This window comes from Hippoglossus stenolepis, chromosome 12, assembly GCF_022539355.2.
Source record: "Hippoglossus stenolepis isolate QCI-W04-F060 chromosome 12, HSTE1.2, whole genome shotgun sequence".
Classification (NCBI taxonomy): domain Eukaryota; kingdom Metazoa; phylum Chordata; class Actinopteri; order Pleuronectiformes; family Pleuronectidae; genus Hippoglossus; species Hippoglossus stenolepis.
Window position 1 is genome coordinate 20,055,932 of NC_061494.1, and position 24,922 is coordinate 20,080,853.

Sequence of the window (24,922 nt, forward strand, 5' to 3'; positions counted from 1 at the left end):
AACGATGAAAGTCAGATCACATTTAATCTGTTATGAATTGGTGTTGACAGAATTGTGCAAACATCCAAGATGACTCATGGACTTTGGTTATTGAATGTTTTACAACAAACGTCCGCTGCTGCTGTGATTTGCTGCTGGTCTGGATGACCTCACAGGGAGCGATACAAATTTGTTTTGGACGCATTAATTCAACACACGTAACACAAATAACAACCGACACTTTCATTTGAATCGGATTAAGTCCGACTGAGGAGTAAAGCTTTTAAATGCATTAAGTGGGATTCCTGAAAAATCTCCTTATTCAGATCTCGGTCAAATTGCTTTAAAGGACGTTTCAGTGACGCCGGTTGATCTCGCCAAACATAAAACAAATTGCATTTCCATTTTTATTCCAGTCAAACTGCGGCTGACGTGATTTTGTGATTAACTGATACAGATCAAAACAACAGAATATTTCACTGGTACCATCAACAACAGCCCAAACCCCCCCCCCGGGTAGTTTCTCTTTGGTCACTTTCACACTTGCATCACTGGACATTTAAGGCTCATTTATGCTCAACGTTTGACACGGAAAACGGACGGAGGCTTCTGTCTGAACTCTGCGGAAACTTTCCAAATATGAACGAAACAGTCAAAACAGAGCAGTACCGGCGGGAATCGTGGGGGCAGTGTAGCCAATAGTTCATGCAAGAGGATAACGTGAGTGCGAAATTTCGACAGTGACGGAACTTTACAAGTTGGTAAGAAACCACATTTGTCATGTGGCCATCGACAAATTCGCAGTGCCCTCCAGTGGCTATTACCATTTCAATGCAACAGACCCGTGGAAGCACGTGGACAGTGACGGTTACAGCGTTTGAAAGCGTCGTATCTCCTAACGTACGTGTACGCAGCATAAATGAGTCTTTAAAATACGTTTGTTCTCAAGGACAGTGGAGATCACAATAAAGATTAACACTTTATCTCAAGTGTTTGATTTTAAAAGTCGGCTTCCTCACCTACGTGAAAGAGACAAAACGTACGATCTCTTGATGACATAAGGTGCTTAGGTCAAATTTCTCTTGCATAAGTCTAATTCAGGACAATGACACATTTTAAACGGCATTTCATATTTTGGATTTATGCATTTAAGGGCTTTCACACTTTCCCAAGCTGTTTATTGAATCAGCCGTAACTCCTAACACGCATTTTAGTAATCAGGAGCCAAGACCTTAAAAAAAAAAAAATTTTAATTCTCCATGACTGATATCTTTTCATATATACAAAGACAAAACTAAAAGTATTATCAGTGTTTGTTGTTACTGTTAGATAACCAGTCAGCAACAAAACCCTCTTTGACTCTGTTATCCAGTGTTTGGTTTCTGTCCAGAAATCTCTCTCGTGAGTGTTTAATGACCTGGCAGGCGTGATGAGACTTGGCCTGCGTCTGAATCGCTGTGCTAATAAACGGATAACATGACCTTGTCAACAAACCAGTACACGCTACGCTCAGTGGAGCCACTAATGACAAATCCAGAGGCTGAGACTAAGAACAGCAACAGGACTGGTTCGATCACTTATTGCGGAAGAAGATGTTAAAACGATGTCAAATGAAGGTTTGTAAAACGCAGAGGGGCCGGAGATGAGTAAACGTGACACTTTAAAGGATTTAAATGGTTTAAAATATCATCGCTGTATTAATGAGTGAACAAATCTTTTCTTGGTTTGGATAATCAAGCTGCTAAATCTTTGTTTTGACGCCAAATACAACCAGAGCAAAGAAAGTGAAGCCTCTGAATGTTTGTTTGGGACTTTGTACGAATCAATAAACACACATTGTATCTGGTGATGAAAGTGGTTTGGAAATTCTTAGAAATCTTCTCAGTCTTTTAGACTTCAGTGAGGGGGGGGGGTGGGTGTCATGTGCCAAATGGCTCTAGTGGTTTCAGAAACAGGGGCTCGTCTGTGCAGAGGAAGACTGGTATCAGATACTCTACGGTTGGTATTTACAAAGGAACTGCTCGTGATGTCTGTTGTGCACGAAATGCTGGTGAATGAGTCGTGAAGTGTTCATGAAATACATTGATAAAACTATTCATGTATCAATTTTCCCAACTGTGCATGTTCAGAAAACTCATTTCACGAAATCTGCTTTCTCAATTCATGTACCTTTGAAGGAATAAAAAAAAATCGAGATTAGGTAAAATATTTACAGTAGCAGGAGCCACTGTAGCTAAAACTTAACCTTGGGTGTTAAAATATGACACAAAACATTAAAATGGACGTTATATCATTAATGCAGATTATCAAGCATTCAAACATTTCATTTTTGGGGAAAGATGGTTAATATTAACATGTACTGATCAGTCCAGGGTTTGTTTGTTTGCCCTTATTTAGTTATTTACTGTACCAAATATCATTTTTTGAAAGAAAAACCTCAGCTGCTGATCATGAATATTCTCGAAGCATAGCGCTGGATTTCGTAAACAGCATGAATACCATTCTGAACACAGAAAACATTTCAATTCCAACCTCTCCTTTCCGTGGAATATTAATCTAGTCTGAACAGGAGTTTTGCTGCAAAATTCTGCAAAACATGGTGTTTTATGTGAGACAATACATTTCCTGGGGCTGAAAACACTGATTAACAGTTGACAGTGCGAGCATAACACAATATTTAATGGTAGCTAAAAGTGAAATGGCACAGTTGTTGTCGAAAAAACACTGTGATTGAGATGTTGGATAAAAAAAAGCTTTGGCCCAGTTGGTTCCCACACAGGTCACAAGTCTGTCGCATCCTGGATACCTATGTGACGAGGAGTTTTTCCCTAACTAAAACTTTGACAGGGGAATGTTCAGTTAACCGGACCCACGTTCTTTAACAACCCCGGGTCTGCAGAGTTGATCTCCCAGTGAACACGTAATCTCTGTACAAAAAGAAGCTTAAAGTAAGATACAAAAAAAAAAAAAAGAAGAAAGGAAACTGTACAAGGCACTGTTGAATGTCCGCAGGCGTCGTTTTGCAGAGAGGCATATTTAGATGACATGAGGAGAGGAGTGCAAATTCCAGGCTCTTTGGTAGCATCGCAAGGGCTCAGAGAGCGTGAAGGAAAAACACAGGCGCAACATCAAAAATACAGGCGTTACAGAGTTCCATAAAAGGTGTTCATACGTAATCTCCGTTAAAATTAAAAGTCTCCCTCCTCAGTTGAAACAGAAAAGCACGGAGAGTAAAAAAAATCAAGTCACCCACATTGCAAAGGAAGATTTAAGATGCGATAGATCCAAAAACACAAATATATTCAGAAAAATGCTACGTCCGCTGGGTTTTCCAGAGGCTAAACCTGAGAGTGGTCCTGGAGGTTCGTGCTGCCCTGCATGTAGATTAGCCGTCCGACCACGAGGAGCAGGAGGCCCATGCACAGCAGCAGAGTGGGCCCCTGCTGGACTTGCGGCAGCTGGTTCGGATGGATGACAACATGCCTGCGTCCGCCTGCCGCCCCCTGCAACACAAGGAAGAGAGAAAACACCAGATACAGCATTAACGAGAGAAATAAACAACATCTGCACCAAAAATTTATCGCATCTTTCCACCAAGATTCATGGAAATCGGTCCAGTAGCTTTAGCGTAATTTTGCTTACAAACCATCCAACCGACAAACAAATGTTTATTCTTTTATTATATTCTAATGGACATCTACAGGACGGCTTCAAACAGAGTTTAGATAAAGTTATCTTATCTTTTTTGGCAAACGTAACACTGATTACGATTTGAAGTGTTGGCTCCTGTGGCCGAACGGTACATTTCCCAAAGTATTTATGTGGTTAATTGGTAAAAAAAAAAGTACTTTGAAAGTTCTCAAACGTCAGCTGAGACATTTCATGCAAAACATCCACAGGTTTAAATCCTGCTCATGTTCATCAATCATTTGCATGGCGTGTTCTCGTTTTCACATGTTCTGAGCGGGTTGTGACATACCATCAAATGTTCAGGTAAACACTGTGGGGTAGCAGAGGATCCCTTGATGATTTAAAATCAAAGGACACACGCATGCATACGGTGTGTTTACGTCCACAGGAAGCAGGTAAGTACAGTTTTCAGCATCCTGCCGCAACTCTCTGCGTCTCCAGGTGTGTCCCAATGCATATGTTGTGCGTTTATCTGCATGCGTTGTGTGCTGCTACAGGGCGTCCGATATTTGACCGCACGACAGTTACAGCTTCTACGTTAACAAGCTTAACTCAAGAGAGAGTGCCCATTAATGCAAAGGGTATATGTATCTTTAAAATAACCTAAAATGTTTCATGGGGCCAAAAGCATTTACGTTTTTTAATGAAGAGTAAAATAACAGGAGGAAGAAACGCTGTTTAATGAAAGGTGTTGTAGCTGCTGGAGCGATGTGGTCTAATAATGTTTGAAATTTAAAAAGGTGTACGTCAGTAATTTAGCGTTTCACATCCATAAAGAAGAAGCTGCACGTTTCTCAAGGTCTCAAAAACATTGGATCCTACACTTCTTATATTGTAGCTGTGAAATATTTGATGTGTGATCAGCAACAGGCTGATCTCAAGGTGACCTTTGTGTTAAAATGTCTGACAAGGGACATAGGAGAAATGACACTGGATCTATAGCAACACATTCACGATCAACGAGAGACGAGTTTAGAGAAAGCTGTCGAGCCGAGTCTGGTTTGATTCACGCTGGATTGTTCGAGGTCTGATTAGGAACATCCAGCAACAAGATCAAATCCTGACTCTTGTGTTCTCGTCCTCTGGTTTTTTCTTCCATGACACATTTCATCGTCTTCAAGTAGAGAATTGAATCAATGACTTAAACAAGCGTTTTCTTTTATTCTTACTATCCCTGCAGTCGACAGCCTGGTGCTTGAGCCTCGGACCGTCACTCCAGCACCTGTCGACGAAGGAGAAAGGACATTTCCCCTGGATGGATGCCCACCAGGAAAACAACTCATTTCAAGCCCAAGTTACTTCACATATTCTCACTATTGATTCCAGTTCAAGCGGAGGATTCTTCTCATTTAATTGAAAAACCGGCCCAGTTGGCCGCCAGCAGAAGTCTGCCGCTGTCCGCTGAGAAATCTGTGTGAATGTGAAGCTTATAAAAAAAAGATCCTCCCTCAGCTGCTGTTTGCTCGGCTAATAAATAAAACTTTATAACACTCAGACCGAAGCGTTTACAAGAATAACTTTGGCATTTACAAGAGTAGGAATCAGTTTTTTTTCCGGTGGGAGATGATGTCCTGTTTTGGCATGAAGCCCTTCACATACACACCAGCCGGATGGACTGTACAATACCATCCAGACATTGGCGCAGAATAAGCCCCGGGGCGAAACTGCACTCTGAAAAACAGGATCTTTATGGATGAGAGAGAGACAGAGAGAGAGAGGGAGGGAGGGAGGGAGGGAGGGATATCAAAGCTGTGTGGTTTGGTGGTTTGATTCGAGAAGCGAGCCAGAAGCCACAGAAACCTCTAATGCCGGAGGAGGAAACAGGTGAGGGGAAGACTCAACCCTGTGTTGAATCATTGTGTGATTCAAATTGTGCTTCGGACTCACAAAGTCCCACAAACAGGTCAGAGCTGACCAGGGAACTGCCAGAAGACTGATTTAAACCAGACTTGACTCTGGTTTCCTGCACAGAACAGCTTTAACAAGCCGACCAGATTCATGGCCACACCAGTCATGAGCATGTTTTCACCAAACTCATCTCTCAAACCACTACTGGATAAATTGCCATGACAGGTTCTGACATTCATGTTCCCCCTCTGGGAAAATAATACTTTGATGATCGCTTGACTTCTCATCAAGCGGCATTATCAGTTCAAAAGTTCAATTTGTTCATTAATGACCAAATACCTGCAAACTAATGACAGTTGTGTACAGTTAACAAGGTAAATAAATCATTATCATAACAGTTTCCACACACGCCCCGGGCACAGGACAGCTGGCTTTATTAGCTTTTTATTTTTAGGGTTAGAGTTTTAAATGAAATCCACCATAAAAAGTAAACTACCCATTTTTTCTGCCAACTAAAAAATTGGCACAAATACTGTATATTTCTGGAAAAACACTTAATTCTGGTTTGGATGTGCGTTTATTTTATTCTTCTTTTATAAGATTTCCTCTCCGGTAATGATTACCGTATGAACTTTCTGACTCTGATCAACGTTTGAGGAGACACCGATGTAGGAAGTAGCTGAGCGAGCAGCAGAGACTAATTTCTCTGCGGCCAAAAAACTGAGCCTTTATTTTCCCTGAATGTCGTCAAGGGACTGTTGTGTTTGGCAGCGACGTGAAGAGCAAACTCTCCAAACACTGAATTGTGTGGATTTGGTTTCATCCCTGCGACCTGCACTTCTGCCATTTTCATAAATCACAGCTCATGTGGGTGCAGAAGTAGTAAAAACACATTAATTCAACCTCCCTCTTTCAGTTTGGCAGCAAACGAGCTCCGGAGTTTGTTGTTGGAATCCCTGATTTGCACTTTGTCTTCGTATTGAGAAGAAACGTTTCAGTGACTTTTCAACAGGAATAAAGAGTTTGTCTTCATTCATTTATTTTCTCAGATAACATCACTTCTGGCCCTGAAGAGACGTGATCGTACTTTTTATGTTGTGAAAACAGTGACGTTATTGTTAATGTGAGTTTTCTCTCACAGCAGCGTTAGCATCATATTGCACGTTATGGACTTGTTTCTCGTCGAAGCGGCTTCGGGAGACAGACTCAAGGTTTGTGGTTTTGGAAGTTGGCAGCGTGTCGGTGCTCTTTCCTCACCTCATGAACCGCCGTAATGATCTGATCTGTCAAGATGGTCTGCAGTAAAAATAAATGAGGGAAGGGAGTCGGGACCACACTGGCAAAACCATACGAGTCTCAAGATACTAAGCAAACTGACTGAAAGCTTGTTTCACTATTACATCTTCAATTTGTTGAAGGATTGATGTCTAGATAGCTATCATTTGACACCTGTTATTATTAAACATTTGTAAATTATTGCAAAGAGCGTGGATTTTTAAACTCCATCATATCCATTACAACCACAGTCTGAGCGTTACTGGACCAGCTGGGATTCACAGCAGTTAGATATGTTACAATTCCAGATAAGGACGAGCACAAAACACATCTGTTAACCGTGTTGATGTCCTTCATCATTATATTCTGGTAAAAGATAAATGGACAGATTTGATCCATCGCTTATCAAGTCTTAAACTAAAGGCGCTTTACACCACGCTTTTCTATAGGGACTCTTTGGGGTGATTTAAGGTCACTTCAGTGAGCGTACAGTGGCAAGCTGCTCTTCCTCCTGAGGCACAGCTGCATGCCCGTCCACAGTTGTGGTTGTGACTCATATTTGACACCTCCTGCTAATGAAAGTGCAGGAGAAACTGTGAATTGTGAGAGAACCGGAGGATGTGGTGCAGCTGGGACGTTCGTGGTTGAACAAAACTGATGCATTTACATGTGATCAGCACTAAGTAGTGTGTCAAACCAGATCAGGGGCCATCAGATCATCGTCCTACACTTCCACTTGAGGACTGATATCACTCTCATGTCTGTGCTCGATCCTGAAGGCTGTTATCTTAGATTAAGATAAAGTAAAGGAAAACAACCGGCCTTACTCTGCCCAAAGTTTAAACAAATAAAGCTACCAGCTCCACCTAAACTCATAAACTAGTGTGTCGTATTTTGTTTAAATCACAAGCAGCGATGCCAAAAGGGTTACGGTAAACCAAGTGTTCTGGGAACACAAATAATTGCCTGGGATTAAAAACACCACAGGCAGATAAGGGGGCTGGTCTGTTATTTGGGTGATTGGTTGTATTTCACAGTTGGGATGAGAGGTTTGATTTCACTGCAATGAGGAGCAGATGTACGGCTCAGCTGACAAACTGCAGCCCGAGAGTCTGACACGAAGCCAGAACCTGCCTCACCAAACACTCTGGATCTTCAACCTTGTACCTACGGATTACAGAAAAGGAAAACAAACACACACACACACACACACACAGAGACACACACTTGTGGCTCCTCTAATAGTTTCCTCATTTGAACTCTTACCTCACATAACCCCTATCATCATCTGAAAATAGAAAACCTGCTGCCACAAACCATTTTCCTACTGTCACTTCAACTCCACGGGCAGTAGTCCATCTCTCGTGTACACACACACACACAAACACACACACACACAGAGTGATAGTGTAGTACATGCACTTACACAAATCTACGACACAAGAGAAACCCAAGCAGGGCGTCATCCACATGAACTAACTAGATAACTCATGTAGCACACAACCAGTGAGTCGTTGTGTCGGCGAACCAATGAAGCAACCACACAACCTTTCATTCAGAGATGATACAACCACTAACTGCATGTTGTAATTACTACAGATTGTTTAAACACATTTTCCAAACCACACACTGTTTTAGGCTTTTAAAACCGTATATTGGCAGCCATTGGTTTCCATTCGTTTAAGATTAAACATGAAGGTCCTATAAAACAAGTGTATCGATCCATGGCAATAAAAAATAACCATTTTACATCAGTAAACTGTGTATTAAATTCAGCTGAAAGTGCAATTTCAAAAGTCTTCTGGGGCGAGGAGTTCAAATGTTGGTAGGAAGCTCCAACACCAGAGATTTGCATTCCTGCACGACAACGAAGATCAAAGAAAATGATCAAAGAAAAAAGAAATTGATTAATAAAAATGGATGACTGATTTGTCAGGTCCAGAGGGCCTGCATTTCCCATCAGCTCTTGAATGAATGCATCATCTTTTCAAATGAATCTGTGATTTAAGTGGCACCTCGATGAATTACCTGTACCTGTGTCTGTAGGTTCATTTGTAGTGAAGTGAAGGATGGAGAGCTTTTCAAAATGACAACATCCACCTTCCCTCTCACATATTTGCCATATTTTTTCCATTTGTGTTTGGAAACTGCTGCTGTTTCTGCTCCGAGACTTTGGGGAAAAGACACATTTGTGATACAGAGGATTCAAAATTTCTGAGCTGGGTTTGTTTCTCGTCTTCTTGTCTCTTTCTTTTCACAGTGGAAACATTGAGTCAGCCCGTTCCAAGAAGCTCATGTGACTTTGTTTGGTTACCACAGCTTACTATGCTGCCGCCCCAAAAATAGCTCACAAAGGCACGAGCACACACACAAGTTTGCACAGCTATCATTGTTAGGACAAGGCATTGACTTCCATTCATTGTGGACAGCCAAACGAAAACAGTTTCCCTAAACCTTAACCGGGACCTCAGAGGTGACTTTGTACTTCTATCTTAGTGACACTCGTGTTTACATGTAAACATCAGTTTACACATTTACACATCCACACGTCCATCCCTGTCTCCTTCATGGTTATGTTTTGTGGAGGGATGGTGTCGGCGTGAAGGACGGACCCGTTACATTCTGACAGATTAAGGGTCAGATTTATGACAAATAAATTGTGGCATCGCTTCATTTATTTCTGTTCTAACTCGGTGATCATGTGTGTAGTTTTTCTTCAGACTTGGCAGAGGTGTGACAGACACTCAGCCGAGCGTCATGTTTTAAAATGCAAACAAGGAGCTTCTTGCATGGAAAGTGAAGGAGCGATAAACTGTCTCTCTCCCGCTCTTTGTCTTTCACGTACATTCGATCACACACAAACAAAAACACGAGCAGCCAGTGACAACTGACCGGTCCACAGTGTTCCTCAGCGTTATTTCTGTCTCCAGGACAAAGGGTTTTACCTCACAGTCAAAGAGTGTGTGTTGGAGTTTGTTTGAGTGTGTGTGTGTGTGTGTGTCTCTGTGTGTGTGTGTGTGTGTGTTTTGGCAGGATAATTAGACCTTGTGCTTTGCTCTCTGAGAGTTGTTTAACCATAGGGCTGAGCCATAATGGATCTACACTGTCACGGACACTAGACTGTCACACCACATGCACACAGGCATGTACGTGCGCACGCACACACATGCTCTCACACACACACACACCACTGAGCAGGTTTACAGATGTTTGAAAACAAACACGCACACATAATCACGCACATATTGTGTAAATGTTTAACTGAGAGAGAACGACAGAGAGAGAGAGAGGCTGGACTAAAAGAGGACAAAGGAGAGCGAGTCAGAGGGAAGACGACTGAAAAACAAATGATTACTCATCATTATATCAGTGGATAAACCCATTTTCATGAAAATGAATCACTTCAATACTGTTTCCGTGTAAAGGTCACTCTTATATAAGTGGTTTGCTAATTTCTCAGGCGTGCGAGCTGTTTGTGTGTGAATGTATCTTAGGTAGCGTGAGTCATTTCATAGCCTGAGGTGATGCAGCTCTGCGTCCTGGCAGACGCCTTCAGGCGATCGCACTGAATAAAGCTCTTTTGTCAACACTGGCAGCTCCGTGTTTAACTGTGCTGCGATGAACAGTTGGTGATAATGTGAGAACTTGTCAGAAAGTGCCCTCTAAGCCCCTGGATACATTTACTGTTAATACAAAGCAAATCTTATGTCACAATATTATAATTTATATGAGAAAGGCCAAGTCCGGAGAATATCCGTGCCCAATTGTCGGCTGAAGATATTAGGACCATGGCGGCGCTAAAGGAGCAAATTTCATGGCAACAGTTTAAGACATTTGAGTGAAAAAGGAAACAATCTAACTGTGGAGCTGGAAGAAAAGTCAGGACAACACCAAAGTCAGTGTGATTCGTCTTCTGTGGAACAGGAATGTTATGAAGCAGAATTTCACAGCAGCCTGTGCCATAAAAACAAAGCTTCACTCTAAATGTGCAGGTTTTCAGAGAAGGTTGGATCATGGGTCTACGCTGCAGGCCGGGGTTTTCAGGGGCAGCTACACCATCGCCATGAAGTCACCCCACGGCCAGATATGATTCAAGATGATTCAACCATCCTGCTGGGCCTGTTTCACGACAGCGTGAAGAACACGGCATTGTTGAGAACTTTTTCAACAAGGCTGTAAAACCCTGCTGGTTACTCGTCTGTTTGTTCAAACTGTTCTCGGGGGATTTTGCATAGTGAAGGGCAGCGAGTTGGACTGAAGCCTGCTATGCAAAGGACAAGCCGGATCAGATTGAATCGTGGATGTTTTTAAGCATGGAAGAGATCGGAGGATGATCAGAGCATTTCCTGTCCTCATACACAACCGCACATAAACCTGATGATTTGTTTTTACTCGCTGGCAAGACGGTAGAAAGTGAAGAAAGACTTTCCCTATCCTCCTGGGATCGTAGGCTGAATCCACACTTGATAACAACGCTTTGCATTGACCGCTGAGCCGAGTCATCGCTTCAACCCAACAGGAAGCTCATGGTGCGTCACTATTTCCAAACGTCTGCACGTCTGCCGGTCGAGACAAAAAAATGTTTTCAGTTTACACCGATCAAAAACTCTGGAGTTGTGTGTGTGAGAGTGTAGCAATGCTTTTTTAAATAAAATGTATTAATGCGGATGCAGCCTTAAGACTCAATCAGTGCAGTGGTGTCAAAGTGTTTTGCCCCCCCCCCACCCCACTGCTTTAGCCTTTTGTTTAGCAGGGGGACGATTGTTCAATCTCAGCAGAACAAATGACACTGAACGTATTCTTTCATCTTGTGTTCGTCTCCGTGTGATGACTAAGTGTCTGATTCAAATGTGAAAAACCTGAAAATCGTCTTGTGTTGTTGGAGCTGCGTGAACTCATCGGCACTCCGGCCCGAGCACTTCACAGAAACACCTGGTAAGAGAACAGGGAACAAGCCTCCACGTTCCTCTTTTCTCTGCCTCCTCATTGTTCTGCAGCTTGTGCAAACACACTTTCTGGATTATTATTACCCGAGGTCACACAGGCCTCACCACCAAGACACACTCACTCCTCTCTCTCTCTCTTTCCGTCTTCCCAGGCAGTGAGGCGAGGTGTTGAGTCAAACTACCTTCCCCATGAGTCACTTTTTGGCTCGTTTTGTGATCCAGCTCCTGGGATTTTCCACACAAATGAAAGGATGTACATTCTTCCTGATGTCAGTGAACCCTCTGACCTTTACACATAACGGTCAGAGGGGGTTGATGGTATATCTGAAGGTGCATGAAGCAGCTAAACGCAGGATTTGATCAACACCAGAACCTGAACGATGGCTGCATAACCCAGCTCCATTGGTTTGAGAGCAACATGAAACCATAAGCACTTAAATAATATCCCTTCTGGGGTTTTGTGGGTCTTTGGTTGGGGAGTGTGTGTGTTTGGGGGGAAAACGAGCACGTTTCTGTCTTATTCAACAGCTCAGCTTTACAGCCATTAAGCTTTTGACACCGAGGGAGAATTCAAGGCTTCTTACTGGGTCCTGTCATGCTTTTTGTTGACTTTCATTTTTTAATCCATTTCTGTGATGAGATTAGAGTGAACTCAACCCAGCACAACCCCCCTCTGGCTTCCCTACGCTCCAGTCTGCCCCTTGATAGAGTAAATAGAGCTGTGATGATGCAACCTGCAGAAATGTTGCCAGGGAAACAGAAGCCAGGAGGAAACAAACTCCGACTACAGCGACGCAACTTTGCAACACACCCGCTCGGACTGAAAGGTTCATATTCCCTGGGATAATGAGATTATTTCTTCAGTCAAGCAACCGTCAGACTGATGTAACTGTCACTTCCTGTCATAATCAGAGCTGATTGACTGAGCTGGATAAACTCACTCCGCTTTCAAAATATTCACGTCACACGCTCAAATCACTGTTTCACAATCGAGCTGCACAGATAGAAAAATAATAATAATTCAAATTTAGAAAAGTGTCAGTAAAATGCTCCCAAAAGCTGCTTTCACACATGAACTCCAGAAAATTGGGTCTGGACTTTGCCTTTCACACATGGTCATTATCACCAAAAGCTCTTGATTCTCGTCGTCCTTCCAAGGTGACGTCTTCGTTGGCGTCTCCTACGTGTCCTCTGTTTTTCCTCCAGAGTCATTTGTCTTCTTCTAGTTTTGCATCTGTCGCGTGTTAGAAACGTCATCGACACGCCCAATGAATGGAATTTTTTTTCTGGCATTTTCCTGCTTCCTGCAGAAAACACAGCATCTTTGATGTCCAACAAATGTCGAACTAGATTTTCCAAATGTTCTACAACAGTTGCTCGCTTGAATTCATCTTTCTTCGGGCCGTAGTTGTGTCTTTGTCAAACAATCCACAATGTTTAACAAGTCATGTCGCACACAAAAAAAAAACCAAACCTGCTTGGTAAACACATTGCTCCACAGCGCTACTAGTGGTGAAAACCTCCACTCCCCAACTGTGGCTCTACTGGCGTCTCCATCTTTTAATTGGTGCGAGTCGTTAAAGTGGAAAATGATTTGCATTTCCTGCCTAATTAATTTAACCCAGTAACAACACATAACTCTCCTGTGCCAATAAAGAGCCCAACCGTCAGAAACACCTCCGGATAATCAGCTCCTCGTTCCGAGAGCCAAGAAGTAAATCAGCCAAATTACAGCTGCCGAGGCTGAACAAACAGGCTCCACTTTTATAATGAGAGCAGTCAATGAGCTGCTGTGGGTCTCGCCACATTTAAACACCCAATTTGTTTGTTTAAGTTTCTTCCCCTGATGCTGGTAACTACCTGAGGGCTTCGTGGAGCAGAACGAAGCTGCTTTCCCCCGTCTGGGCTCAACAAGTCGTTCTTCTGCTGTCCAGGGGCCGTTTCCTTGTATCACACGTCTGTTTTCTTTCTTTTTTCAACTGCAGCAGTTACTCTGGCGTCTGGATTTTCTGCAACGTCGGGCGCAGCTCTGCTTGTTTATTTTCTGATCAGGAGTCCATTCGTTTTTCTCACAGTGGAAATAACCAGCTGAGCATTTTCCTAATCTTCAGCAGCTTCATGCTTCGTATGACAGCCACACAGCCTCTGTCTTGAACTGACTTTGCCTTTAATTTACTTCCTGTACTGCAGCGGATTGATAAACCCTGGTTAATCAATTACAACAAGCTAATCTCAATAATAACAAGAACACACAAATTAATTCTCTGTTTGCAAATCACTATCTCAGTCTGTCTGCAAGTCAGCACTTTGCTGCAGAGCTCTGCAGAACGTGGTCGCACAAGGTTGGTCTATGTACCTACACACCCACACACACACACACAACCACACACACACACACACACACTGACCCTTAGCAGGAGGTGTCTGTTATAATCATCTCCAATTCGTCGGAGCTCCTGTCCGACTGCCTCCTCCTGCATCTCCTCTGCTGCGTCTCGTTGCAGCATGCTAGAGGGGCTGGGAGAGCTTCCTGAAACAGAGGAGAAAACAACAGGTTGCTAAAACGGTCACACACTTCATGTATCGCATGTGGAAATGTGACTTGTAACATGAACAGAAACGAAGAGGGGGGACAAGTCTCTGTGGATGTAAACACTGCTCCTCAACAACTGTGCCCACGACTTTAAAGTCTCACACAGTTCAAGTGAGATCGGTCGATTCGTCATTTGATTTTGAATCTTGTGACGAACAGTAAAGAAAAGGACTGAAACCTAAACCTCCACATGGGACTTTCTTTTGAGCAACACGTGATAAGCATTTCAAGCTTTTCCTGCCAACACGTGTAAACAGTGCACTGGTGACAGGGTCGTCAGGAGAATCCTTATCAAGTCGAATAAAAGCAGACGAGCAGAGTGTGATTCAGAAAGTGGTTCACAGCATCGGAGACTTTTTTCTTTGTTTTAGCCCAGTTGAGTTTATTTGATGTTAGAAAAGATGCACAGTCACAATGAAAACAAGATAAAACCCACGGAAGAGATGTTAATCAGAGCAGGTGGGTTAAAAACAACACACACACACATCCTTATGAAACTTTATTACAACAATTAGTTGTGAATTCAGACTTAAATAGGTGAATATGGAGCAGAACATAACAAAATATATATATTTTCATTGAAATCAGTCACAATATTTCATGTGTACGTGTCTAAATGCCATCATGACAAAGATGATGAGAAATATCAGTCTGCGTGTGAGCAAACATACAGAATATGTGGGTGTGTGTGTGTGAATGTGTGTTTTCGTGGTTAATCTGTTATAGTCTCAGCCTGAACTACACTATGACTATGAAAGGTTCTGACCTGTCACCGATCTCCGCTTATGACTCATACGCGCCGTTATGAAACTTACACTTAATATTTCTTACATCCTCTAACACTGTAGACGCTGATATAGTAAAGAGGCTGCGTCATGATCAATGGATCAGGACGCAGCCACACAGATAAATGAGGAAGAAGAAGGAGACATGCCTGGACATGACAGTGGGATATAATCCAGAGCTACACGCTGGTAATCCATCAATTTAAAACTATATGACTTCACTTCAGTAGTATTTAAAAGCAGGTTGGAGGAGATTAAGCCGTCAGGTGACAGTGATGCCGTTTGAATAAGTCATCCAACTCGCTTCAGGGCACAAATGTTTAGAGAGAAGGATGAGGCTGAAGAAAAAAGTGCAAACTTGTGCTCGTATTCAATTATCTCCAGACTGATATGGACACAATAGAAGTGCTCAGGGGAAACAGGTACAACTAGTAAGTTGGTTCTATACATTTGCTGGACTGGGTTTTTCTCTCAGAATAGTTTAGTTTAGTTGTTCACCAAAGGATGTGTGGTATAGATGCATGTATGTCTGTGTGGATGGAACTGTTGTAACAGTCCAGAATGCCTGTCAGGTTCGGTTCGGTCTCGGCTAATTCTCTCTTCTTTCCAACAGAAAATTGCGGCTTGTGAAAGGCAACACTTAATCTGAAGAGTCTTACTTGACCCACAATGCATTATGAATCAGACATACTTAAGACAGTCAATAATTAGTCAGCCTGGTGCAGCCGATTAACTTGTTAGATCCAAGCCTCCGGCAAAATCTAGTCTCTGTGCAGCCGGCCCCTGAGGTTGTGTTATAATTAAACCCAGTGAATGTAAATTAGCCAAGAAGAGGAGTGAATGTGAAGAAACCTGAGTGTGATCGTCCTGCAGCCGGAGGAGGACGACGTGTTGTGACCGGAGCTGTGATCACAGAGATCATGAAGCCGTCACAGAGGACACCGAGGACAGGATGATAAACTGATCCTCCTCAAGCTCCGGCTCTTTATCATCGTCTCAAACACAAAGACGGACCAGCAGTGTTGATAACCGAGACCGTTTTTTGTATTGAGGACAATCGTGTACGATATTTTGTGTGTCTGTGTGTTTATCTCCTATCTCTCCTATCTGATGGATGTAGAGGATTGAATGAGAGGCGAAAGGTTTCTGTCTGCGTTGCACAAAAGAGCAGGAGGCCTATTTTGACTGCCATACATACACACACACACACACATGCACATACAGACACACACACACACATACATACAGAGAGGCCTATTTTGATTGCTGTACTTAATGAATGACATGCACACGCTTGCTGGTTTGTTTTGACTGTTATCTCATCTGTCTGGCTGCAATAGAGAAGAATAAGCGAAGTTAATCACTGCTTTTATAACAGTAGGTTGCAATATAGTGAAGCTTCCAGATGTTTTAACTCAGCCTCCATTCATCACTTCACCAGGAAAACACCACTGTCCTTGTAAAAAAAAAAGACTCCTGCTTACAGACATGCACTGAAAATGTTCCTGAAGTTCTCCAGAGGGGCTGTATTCGAGAACGCAAATATTTGAGATGGTTGCTCCGGACATTTTTCCCGAACTTTTCCTGACGGCACCAGGGTAAAAAAAGTCTGGAGGTGTCCGAATGAGTCCGTGTGAGGATATAACAGGAAAATGAAGAATTAACCGCGAGCAAGTGGCCATGTTGATGAAGTTTCTAACACGTGATGGATGCAAAAATGATAAAAACAGAAAGAACACAAATATCTCAGAAGAGAGAAGACTAGATTCACCAGTGTCGATGTGATGTAAACAAACATGTTCTTCCTTCTATACTCTACTCAGACGCCAGCCCTCGCCTGAATGTTGCGGACATTTTCCTGTTGTGAATGCGTCAGACCCGAATAATGTCCTGCTGCTTCTTCATATGTGCAAATCAAAACCCCCGAAAATGTCCAGACAAAATGGCTTCATAACTAAAGTAGACGTGCAGAGCTTAATGCAGAAAAGTGTTTTTCTGCATCTGAAAAACCAACTTGGTTTAAAGAATCCGAGAACAACAAATAACTAAAATCTTATCAGGATGAGAAAATGCTTCTCCACAGTGGATAGGTTTTTTTCACAGTGAGGGGATTCACTCTGTTATTGTTTGTTTGGCCAAATCTCAAACCTCACGGCTCCGTTTGGTTTGAAACCAGGCAACAGCGAAGACAACTCCAGCCGAAAGCCTCCCAACCAGAGGCAGGAGTCTGTTTTCCTGTTAACATGTGCTCATGTAAACAAGTTCACTGCGGCTCTATTTTCAATCCCTGCCGCTGGAGGTGACAGACTTGCGTGTCTTGCTTTGTATCTAAATAAACAGCGGAAATAAAAACAGGGTCGAGGCTGTGAGAGGCGATGAGTGTTCCACAAACACTTGGGTGGTTCTGTCAATAGAAACTCAAACCTACACAACTTGGTATCTTATTTTATTCTAAACATTGAGGAATAAACAAAATGAGTTAGGCTGCGTTTCAGAAGTGTTGGTTGTTGCGAGAATAAAAACCTGACGTCATGAAATAATCTAAACTCACAAAAAATGGTGAGTGGACTTTCATCACTTTCTGTTGAACTGACACTTCAACTTTTTCACTGCCTCAACACTTCAGCTTCCTAAAGGGGAAGTGAACCAATTCTACACATCGCAGTCTGTTTACGGATCATAAACTGCCTTAAGGCGTGCAGGGAACTTGAGATGATGTGGAAGAAGAGGAAGAAGAAGCAGATCCAGTAGATGACGGTAATGCACCTTGACATTTGGTTGCCACCCACCAAGAAACCGAACAAAGAAGAAGAAGAAGACTTTACCCGCAGGTCGTGTCTGAAAACGGCTTCAGTGAGGTATACTGGGTTAAAGTCACTAAATCGGCATGTGACCTACTCACCTGAAACTAGGTTAACACAGAGTATAGTGGAAAAACTCTGTCTTCCCTCGTGAGTAAGATGGGAGAACAAAAACTCCCCAAGCGTGTTCATCTTCTGCATATAACTTAACATTCACCACCACCGCCCAAATCTTTGACAGAGGAAGCCTCAGGGAGCTTGTGTTTGGCTACTGCACACCCACACACACACCAGTGACAGCAGCAGCTAGTGAAAACAGTCAGAGCAGCTTGTACGGGCTGATGCAGAACAGCAACTTTCACACACACAAATAGATATTATGGAGGTTGTATTGTGTTGTTAGACACAGTTCAAACTGCAGTTTACAACCCCCCTAAATCTGATTGTGAGGGATAAGAAAAAGGATTTAGAGCGTTGTTATGTTAAAGCAAACTTGATTTGAATGACATTGGAGCACATTGATGTCTAAGTTATCATCTCTAGAAATAAAGGTGCTGGATAAGTAGTGCAGCCGGATTGTTTTTCCTACATTTTGATATTTTTCCACTTCAAACTTGTCGGGGGACTTTGTAATGAGAACCTTTGATGTTCCACATGCGTGTTATTGGAGGTTAGTCATCAGTTAATCATCAAGGTGCCTGTGCTCACCAACCAGCCGCCGCGTCCCCGGTCCTCCACCGTGCGCCTCAGCCATGCGCTGCAAGGCGTGGTTCATCGCCTGGCCGCTGGGGCTCGGGGTCTGCGTGGCTCTGTCAGCCGTCACCGGCCGCGGGGAGAGCGGGGTGCTCGGCAGCGAGTCGCTGTCGAAGGAGAAATATCCACTGGAGTGGCGGCGAGGGGAGGTGAATATAGACCTCTTCTGAAACACGTCGAGGCTGTCCACGGAGGAACTGCTTCTGCACCGAGCCGGCGAGAGCGGCTCCCCTCCTCCTCCGCTGGAGCCGGTGTCGCTGCTGCTGCTGCTGTTGTTGTTCTTCGAACGGGAGGTTTGCGCTGGTGCTCCGGTGGCACCGACTCGTGGTGGATCTCCTCCGCTCTCCTCTGTCGCCGTTACTGCGGGCGAGCCATCGGACCGGTTTGGTGGTCTGTTGGATGAACAGAGCGGAGCCGTGAGCCTGGGCTTTCATCACCCTGCGCAAACAGCCGACAGCCGCGCGTGTCTGTTGCATGTGGAGCTGCAGCGGAGCGTGTGGCGGCGCAGAGCCCGGTGCGTAAAGGACTGGACCCATTCACAAAGGGGGTCGCAGTGACCCTTTACGCACGGAATCTCTATGCCAAAAATAAACTGGACAATAGGTTCGTTTTAAGAAACTTAACCAAACTCTATCTCAGCTGATACGCACAGACGCGCCTGTGGTGAGTGTGTCGTGTCTGATAAGTTAATGCGCAGTGGACGTGTTCCTGCTCAGGCTGTAGCTGCAGGTTTCCTGTCCACACTGACCGCCCAGTGCGTCTCCTTTGTTTGACAGAAGTTGCTGATTGCAGCAGATTTTTTTGTTTGACTTGCGGGGAGAAGAGTAATCGGGCGTGAAGGAAGAGTCTGGACTAACTTCAACTGCGTCACCACGAGTCTGACAGAAAGTCACCAGTCTGGAAATGTCATTTTCAACTAAATCCACCAAAAATAATTTCTGTTGTCAAGTCCCCTTTTGTTAAAAGAAAATACAGATTCACATCGCGAACAATGTATTTTACACATTTGTCATTTCAGAATCTGGAATCTAAACTTTACAATCAACCAAAGGGGCTTTAAAATGTCAATATTTTGTCGCTGCGCTTCCTGTTTGTCCAGACTAAACGACAGCTTCCTTCCCGCTGACACTGACCTACTTCTGTGCCAAAATGACCTCAAACGTAAATATAGTTGAAACACAGTCTCCATGTCACACTTTTTACGCATCTTTGATATAATTGGCCCCTTTTTACGCACGGATTAACAACCGCACGGACGTGGAGCCTGTCCTCCTCCTGCAGCCCGAAGAAAGTGTAAAGCTTCCCCGCGAGTTTCGGTGCATGTCCGAGCTCAACCGAGGAGCAGCACGTCGGGGGGGGGGGACGTGGAGAAGTGGCACCGAAACGTGCCGGCGACCACATCATCACCGAGAGGGAAGATCAGACGAAGGGAAGCAGATGAAATCAGCACCGGCGGCGCCAGAAAATTACCAAACCAGACGTTTAATCAGGTGTTTAATCAATGTCCGGCAGCACGTCTGCACTGTCACTGTATTTAGACGAAGTAGCAGCTGTAGTTTCTGTCTCCGCGGGCGACAAAAGAGGAGTCGGATCTCAACAGGACAAAAAAAACTGTTTACACGATAAGGTTTCATGTCACCATTAAGCCAAAGATGTCACACGGACAGTGTTTGTGTGTGTGTGTGTGTGTGTGTGTGTGTGTCCTGCTTTCAACATTTGTCGCTTTCTTCTTCAAAAACCCCAGCAGAGCACGTGCGCCATCCGCAGGACACTTCCACCGTCTCATTAACTGCTAATAAAACAGTTAGAACAAATTAGGGCTATATCCATTCCGCTAATTGGCCATTAAAATAAGTCTAAAAATTTAAGAAAGTCCTGTCGCCTGGACGGGTCTCGCTCCAAACGGAGAGTTGAACTATGAGGCAGGTGAACTCTGTGACCTCGATCAACAAGGGGGACAAAAAAACTGTTTTTAAAATAGTGAGAAAAGTTGTCTTTACTGTTTTCCTGTCTGACTTATCGTCGTGTTGTCTACAAAGTTTTGAACAGTTCAGTAAAAACTGTGCACAGCTAATAAACCGCATTTTATCCTCTGCGCCCCTGGAGACAAAGCATCTGCATCGACATGAACAACTTGTCATTTAGACCCTAACGCGGCACTAGACCGAGGTTACACGCTGTTTACGCACGAGCAGTGGGTTATGGGATCCATTAAAGGAAATGAAGCCGGTGCGTTGCAGTGACCGGCAAAGTGTGAGGATCGATGCGGTAAAACACTGACAAAAAAAACAACCCGTCACAATATCTCCTGTAATAACAGATCAAACCTCCATAAAGTGTGAAAGTGTCGCTTTAAAATGTAAAAGGTGCATGGGATGAAAGCGCAGCGCAGCCAGTTTCATTCGGTTTAAATCGCCTTTTACGCACGAAGAAAACTCGTCAGAAAAGTGACACTTCGCGTGGAGAAAGCATCGCAATGTTAAAGCAGATCCGGTGTGAATGTGCCCGTATTTTCAAGAAAACACTGACATTAAACGTGGACAGGGACTAAACGCGTGTTTTTTGTGACGTGACGCGCGGAGAAACTGAATTTTTTGTTTTTGTGGGGTGAAATAAAAACAACGCACAGTTGTGCACGTCTCTGTGCCAACTCACCTGGTCGGAGGGTACATGTCAGTGGCGGAGCATAACCGCTGTCAAGCTGGTGGGAGCGTGTCCGAACGATAATATCAGTGCGAGTCCGAATAAGATCCACAGGTCCGACCGGAGACAAACATTCACGTCCAGGAGGAAAAGAACACAGAAGCAACACAGTGAGATAAATCCCAGTGTTTCTGGTGAAGACAGGAACGGTCTAATAATCCGCCTGGACAAAGTTTTGGCTTTGTTGGTAAACAAAGCCAAAACTCTTTTGTCTACACTGACGAGGTTCCCTTCCGACAGCGAGTCTACGATGCACTAAAGACTATAGACTATATGCGTTCTCTGATATGAGGGCTCCTCCCTCCAGAGCTCGACCCACCTCCTGCTGGGTGGGGTCTGTGCCTGGTCCCGGTTTCCTCTGGTATGTCTCCCCCTGTCTGTCGCACGAGACTCTCGCATGCTGGCTCCAAAAACTCCAGTGTCTGACGACCGCAAAGAAGAAAGGTGGTTGATAATATCACCGTTACTGCTTAGAATTATCTGAATTTGATTTCAAGTTCTACTGTTGCACTTTTTTCACTTACATCAGCTGTACCATCACTTTACAGGCTATGTTAGTCTAATGCACAACTTTGTACAGCTTCAGTTATTCATCTTTAAATCTGTATTTATATTTGGCCTCGGTTACTTGTGTCTTTCAATCACCTGATACTTAAAATATCTGTATTGTCAATACCTGCATTAGCACACATTCCTTTACAGTGAAACTCTGTAGTAGTTCTGGTATTTAGACTTTCATCTCAGTGCAGTGAACTTATTGTTGACATCACTTTTATTGTTCTTATGCTCTTGTGTTTGATTGTTTTGTGAGCTATACTGGATGCCTATCTATCTATCTATCCATCTATCTATCTATCTATCTATCTATCTATCTATCTATCTATCTATCTATCTATCTATCTATCTATCTATCTATCTATCTATCTATCTATCTAGAACAACAGTAGCAACAACAAGAGAAAACATCCGAATGAAAACATTTTATGCATGTTAGAAACCTCATCAACCCCCCCACTCGGATCTCCTGCTGTGTCCTCACATCGGCTCTTCCGGACATGATTCGGGGGCTTTGGTGGCAGAAAATCAGCATAAAGTCTGGAGGCTCTCGCTCGGACATAGAGAATAACAGATTTGTCTGTTGTGGTTTCACCTTAAAGCCGTTTTCAGACATGACCTGCGGGTGAAGTCCGGAGAATTGGGTCCAGAGTTTACCCCGAGTCTGTCTTTCACACATGTCCGGAGTCTGGTGCACGTCTGAAAGCAGCTCATGTTGCACCTTTAACCCTGTTACAACAGAACATCTCTCCAGATGTGTCTGTTCCTCGAAAGTATCTTGACTATAAATGTGGCTCAAGGGTGTTCTCCCGCTTTTTTAGAGGCGAGTATTGTTGGTGAAACAATGTTCTACTTACAGGACGTCACTGCTGCCTTCAAACAAACAAGTCTCACATCTCGAAGGTGGTGCTCGCTGGAGGCAGGAGGACGGTCGGCTCTACACAACTCCGCCAGCTGCAGGGGAGCCACCCACACACACACACACACACACACACACACACACACACACACACACACACACACACGGAGACAAAGGGTGAGACAATCAATTAAATTTACATGTGATCAATACTGATCAATTCCTCAGAGTGTGGGAACATGTGAGTGAATGGCTGCAGATATCGGTAACTTGTGTTTTCTATTGATGCTCCGGCTTTTATCTCCCTCTGTGTGTATCAGGTCGTTTCCGGCTCCGTCAGTGATGACGACAGTGACGGTTGAGATGACACCTCTCTGAAAAAGAAGTAATATTTAGTCAAATATAGGAAATATTTAGAATTGCTGGCTTGTAAGACGCCATAATGTGTGTTGAGGAAAACAGGAAGCTAAGACAGTTTCTCATTGGGGAGAAGATAATACAGCAGGAAAGGTGAAAAGAGTAATGAATATATAATCATAGCCCTCAGTTGCCAAGACCCAACAGTCCCCAACAGCAGCTTCAGTTTATATAAATACAATGAAGCTGCTCCGGGCCACACAGACTCGTAGATAGCAGTCCTCTAAATGGGCCTGATTTTGTCATGAAGATCTATAGATTATTTCCTATTTAATAATTCCTATCCACATTTTTACACATGAGCGAAGTCAAATTAAAAAGCCATTAAAGAGAATGTCCCATTTCGCCATAGACGGAGACTCCTGCTTCTCCGCGTGACGACATCGCTAATGATTCCGTGGCCTCGCTCACGTTTATCGCTCCCATCAGCCTCCTCTCCTGCCAAGTTTATGAAGAGGGTGAGATAAGAAAGGGATTTTCTGCATCTAAATGTCCCCCCTGTGGTCAGCTTCGCTCTCTTCTGCAAAATCACCAGAACAGTCAAATCATTGTAGATCAGCCCCACAGGAAGTGCAGGGTGATTACAGATTACTCACTACAGACGCCATTAAACACAGCCGAGCATGAAGAGCTGTAAACTTCAGATTGTGACCGAAAAACACACAAGGACAAAGATTAATGATACGATGACTCGGCAAATTCAGACATGAGGTAACCATGACTTCCTAGTTCGTGTCAGTCCACCCTCCCCACCCCCCACCCCCCCGAACATTAGTTCCTTATTGAGAAACCTGAGATCTGCTTGTGCTGTCGTTTGATAAATAAATCAAAGCTTATTTCACCGTTGGAGATCTTTCTAACCGAAGCAATAAATATCTGTGTCGCCTCGGAGTTATCACACAGTTGTAAAAGTCTAAAGCGTAAACAGTGGGAGGGTCATGCTGCTGAGACTCATTCGCTGCAGCTCGACTTCATCACAGTCAGAGGGCAGTTGAGTTCATGTTGGTATCGTGGCTGTTTCACCAGGAGCCGGCAGAGAATCGAATTCAAACTCAGGCTTCTATCAAAGTTGAGCGTGCTGACACTTCAGGGAGGAAGCAGCGCGTTTCTTTATTTTAACTTCAATTCCAGGATAAAACAGTGGATCCAAACTTACATGTCAAATTCACACTTAGTTCTTTCTGCAAATATAATCAAAACAATTGAATCCAGATTAATTTATTTAAGTGACATTCAATTGGTTGTCTGTTTATTTAAATGTGTGCATTCAAGTGTCTGACAGATATTCACTACTGGTCATTTAGAGGTAATGGAAAAGCCAATCAGTTCCCACGAAGTGAAGCATGACCCCCCCCCCCCAAAGACAATACTGACCACCTGGACTAATAGTAAAGAGGGTGTGCGTGTGTATATGTGTGTGTGTGTGTGCGTGTGTGTACAACACCCATAACAGTATTGACTGGTTGTAATGTGAGAGGTCAGGACACAATAGCACCGTGACTCTGAAGACCTAACACCGTGCTGAGAGAGGTCACAACTACGTGTCACACACAGACACACACACACACACACACACACACACACACACACACACACACACAAATTGCCCTTTGAGTACAAAGCACCATGGGGTTAAAAATTAAATGAAGTCTTTGTATATAATTCACTGTACAACAGAGGTGATCATCAGTGTCTTTTCACAGCAGCAGAAAACAAAA

The 24,922-nt window shown here is 43.6% G+C and overlaps 1 protein-coding gene across 1 annotated transcript; it reads right to left on the bottom strand.

Annotated features, from left to right (window-relative positions):
• Positions 1-5: 5 nt before the first annotated feature.
• Positions 6-21,617, bottom strand: LOC118119360 (bcl-2-like protein 11). The gene is made up of 4 exons (XM_035173262.2): positions 21,326-21,617; positions 18,626-19,062; positions 14,147-14,268; positions 6-3,482 (listed from the first exon to the last, which is right to left on the bottom strand). The coding sequence occupies exons 1-4, from the start codon at positions 21,340-21,342 to the stop codon at positions 3,318-3,320; spliced, it is 741 nt and encodes a 246-aa protein (XP_035029153.1). The 5' UTR covers positions 21,343-21,617; the 3' UTR covers positions 6-3,317.
• Between the last annotated feature and the right edge of the window lie 3,305 nt (positions 21,618-24,922).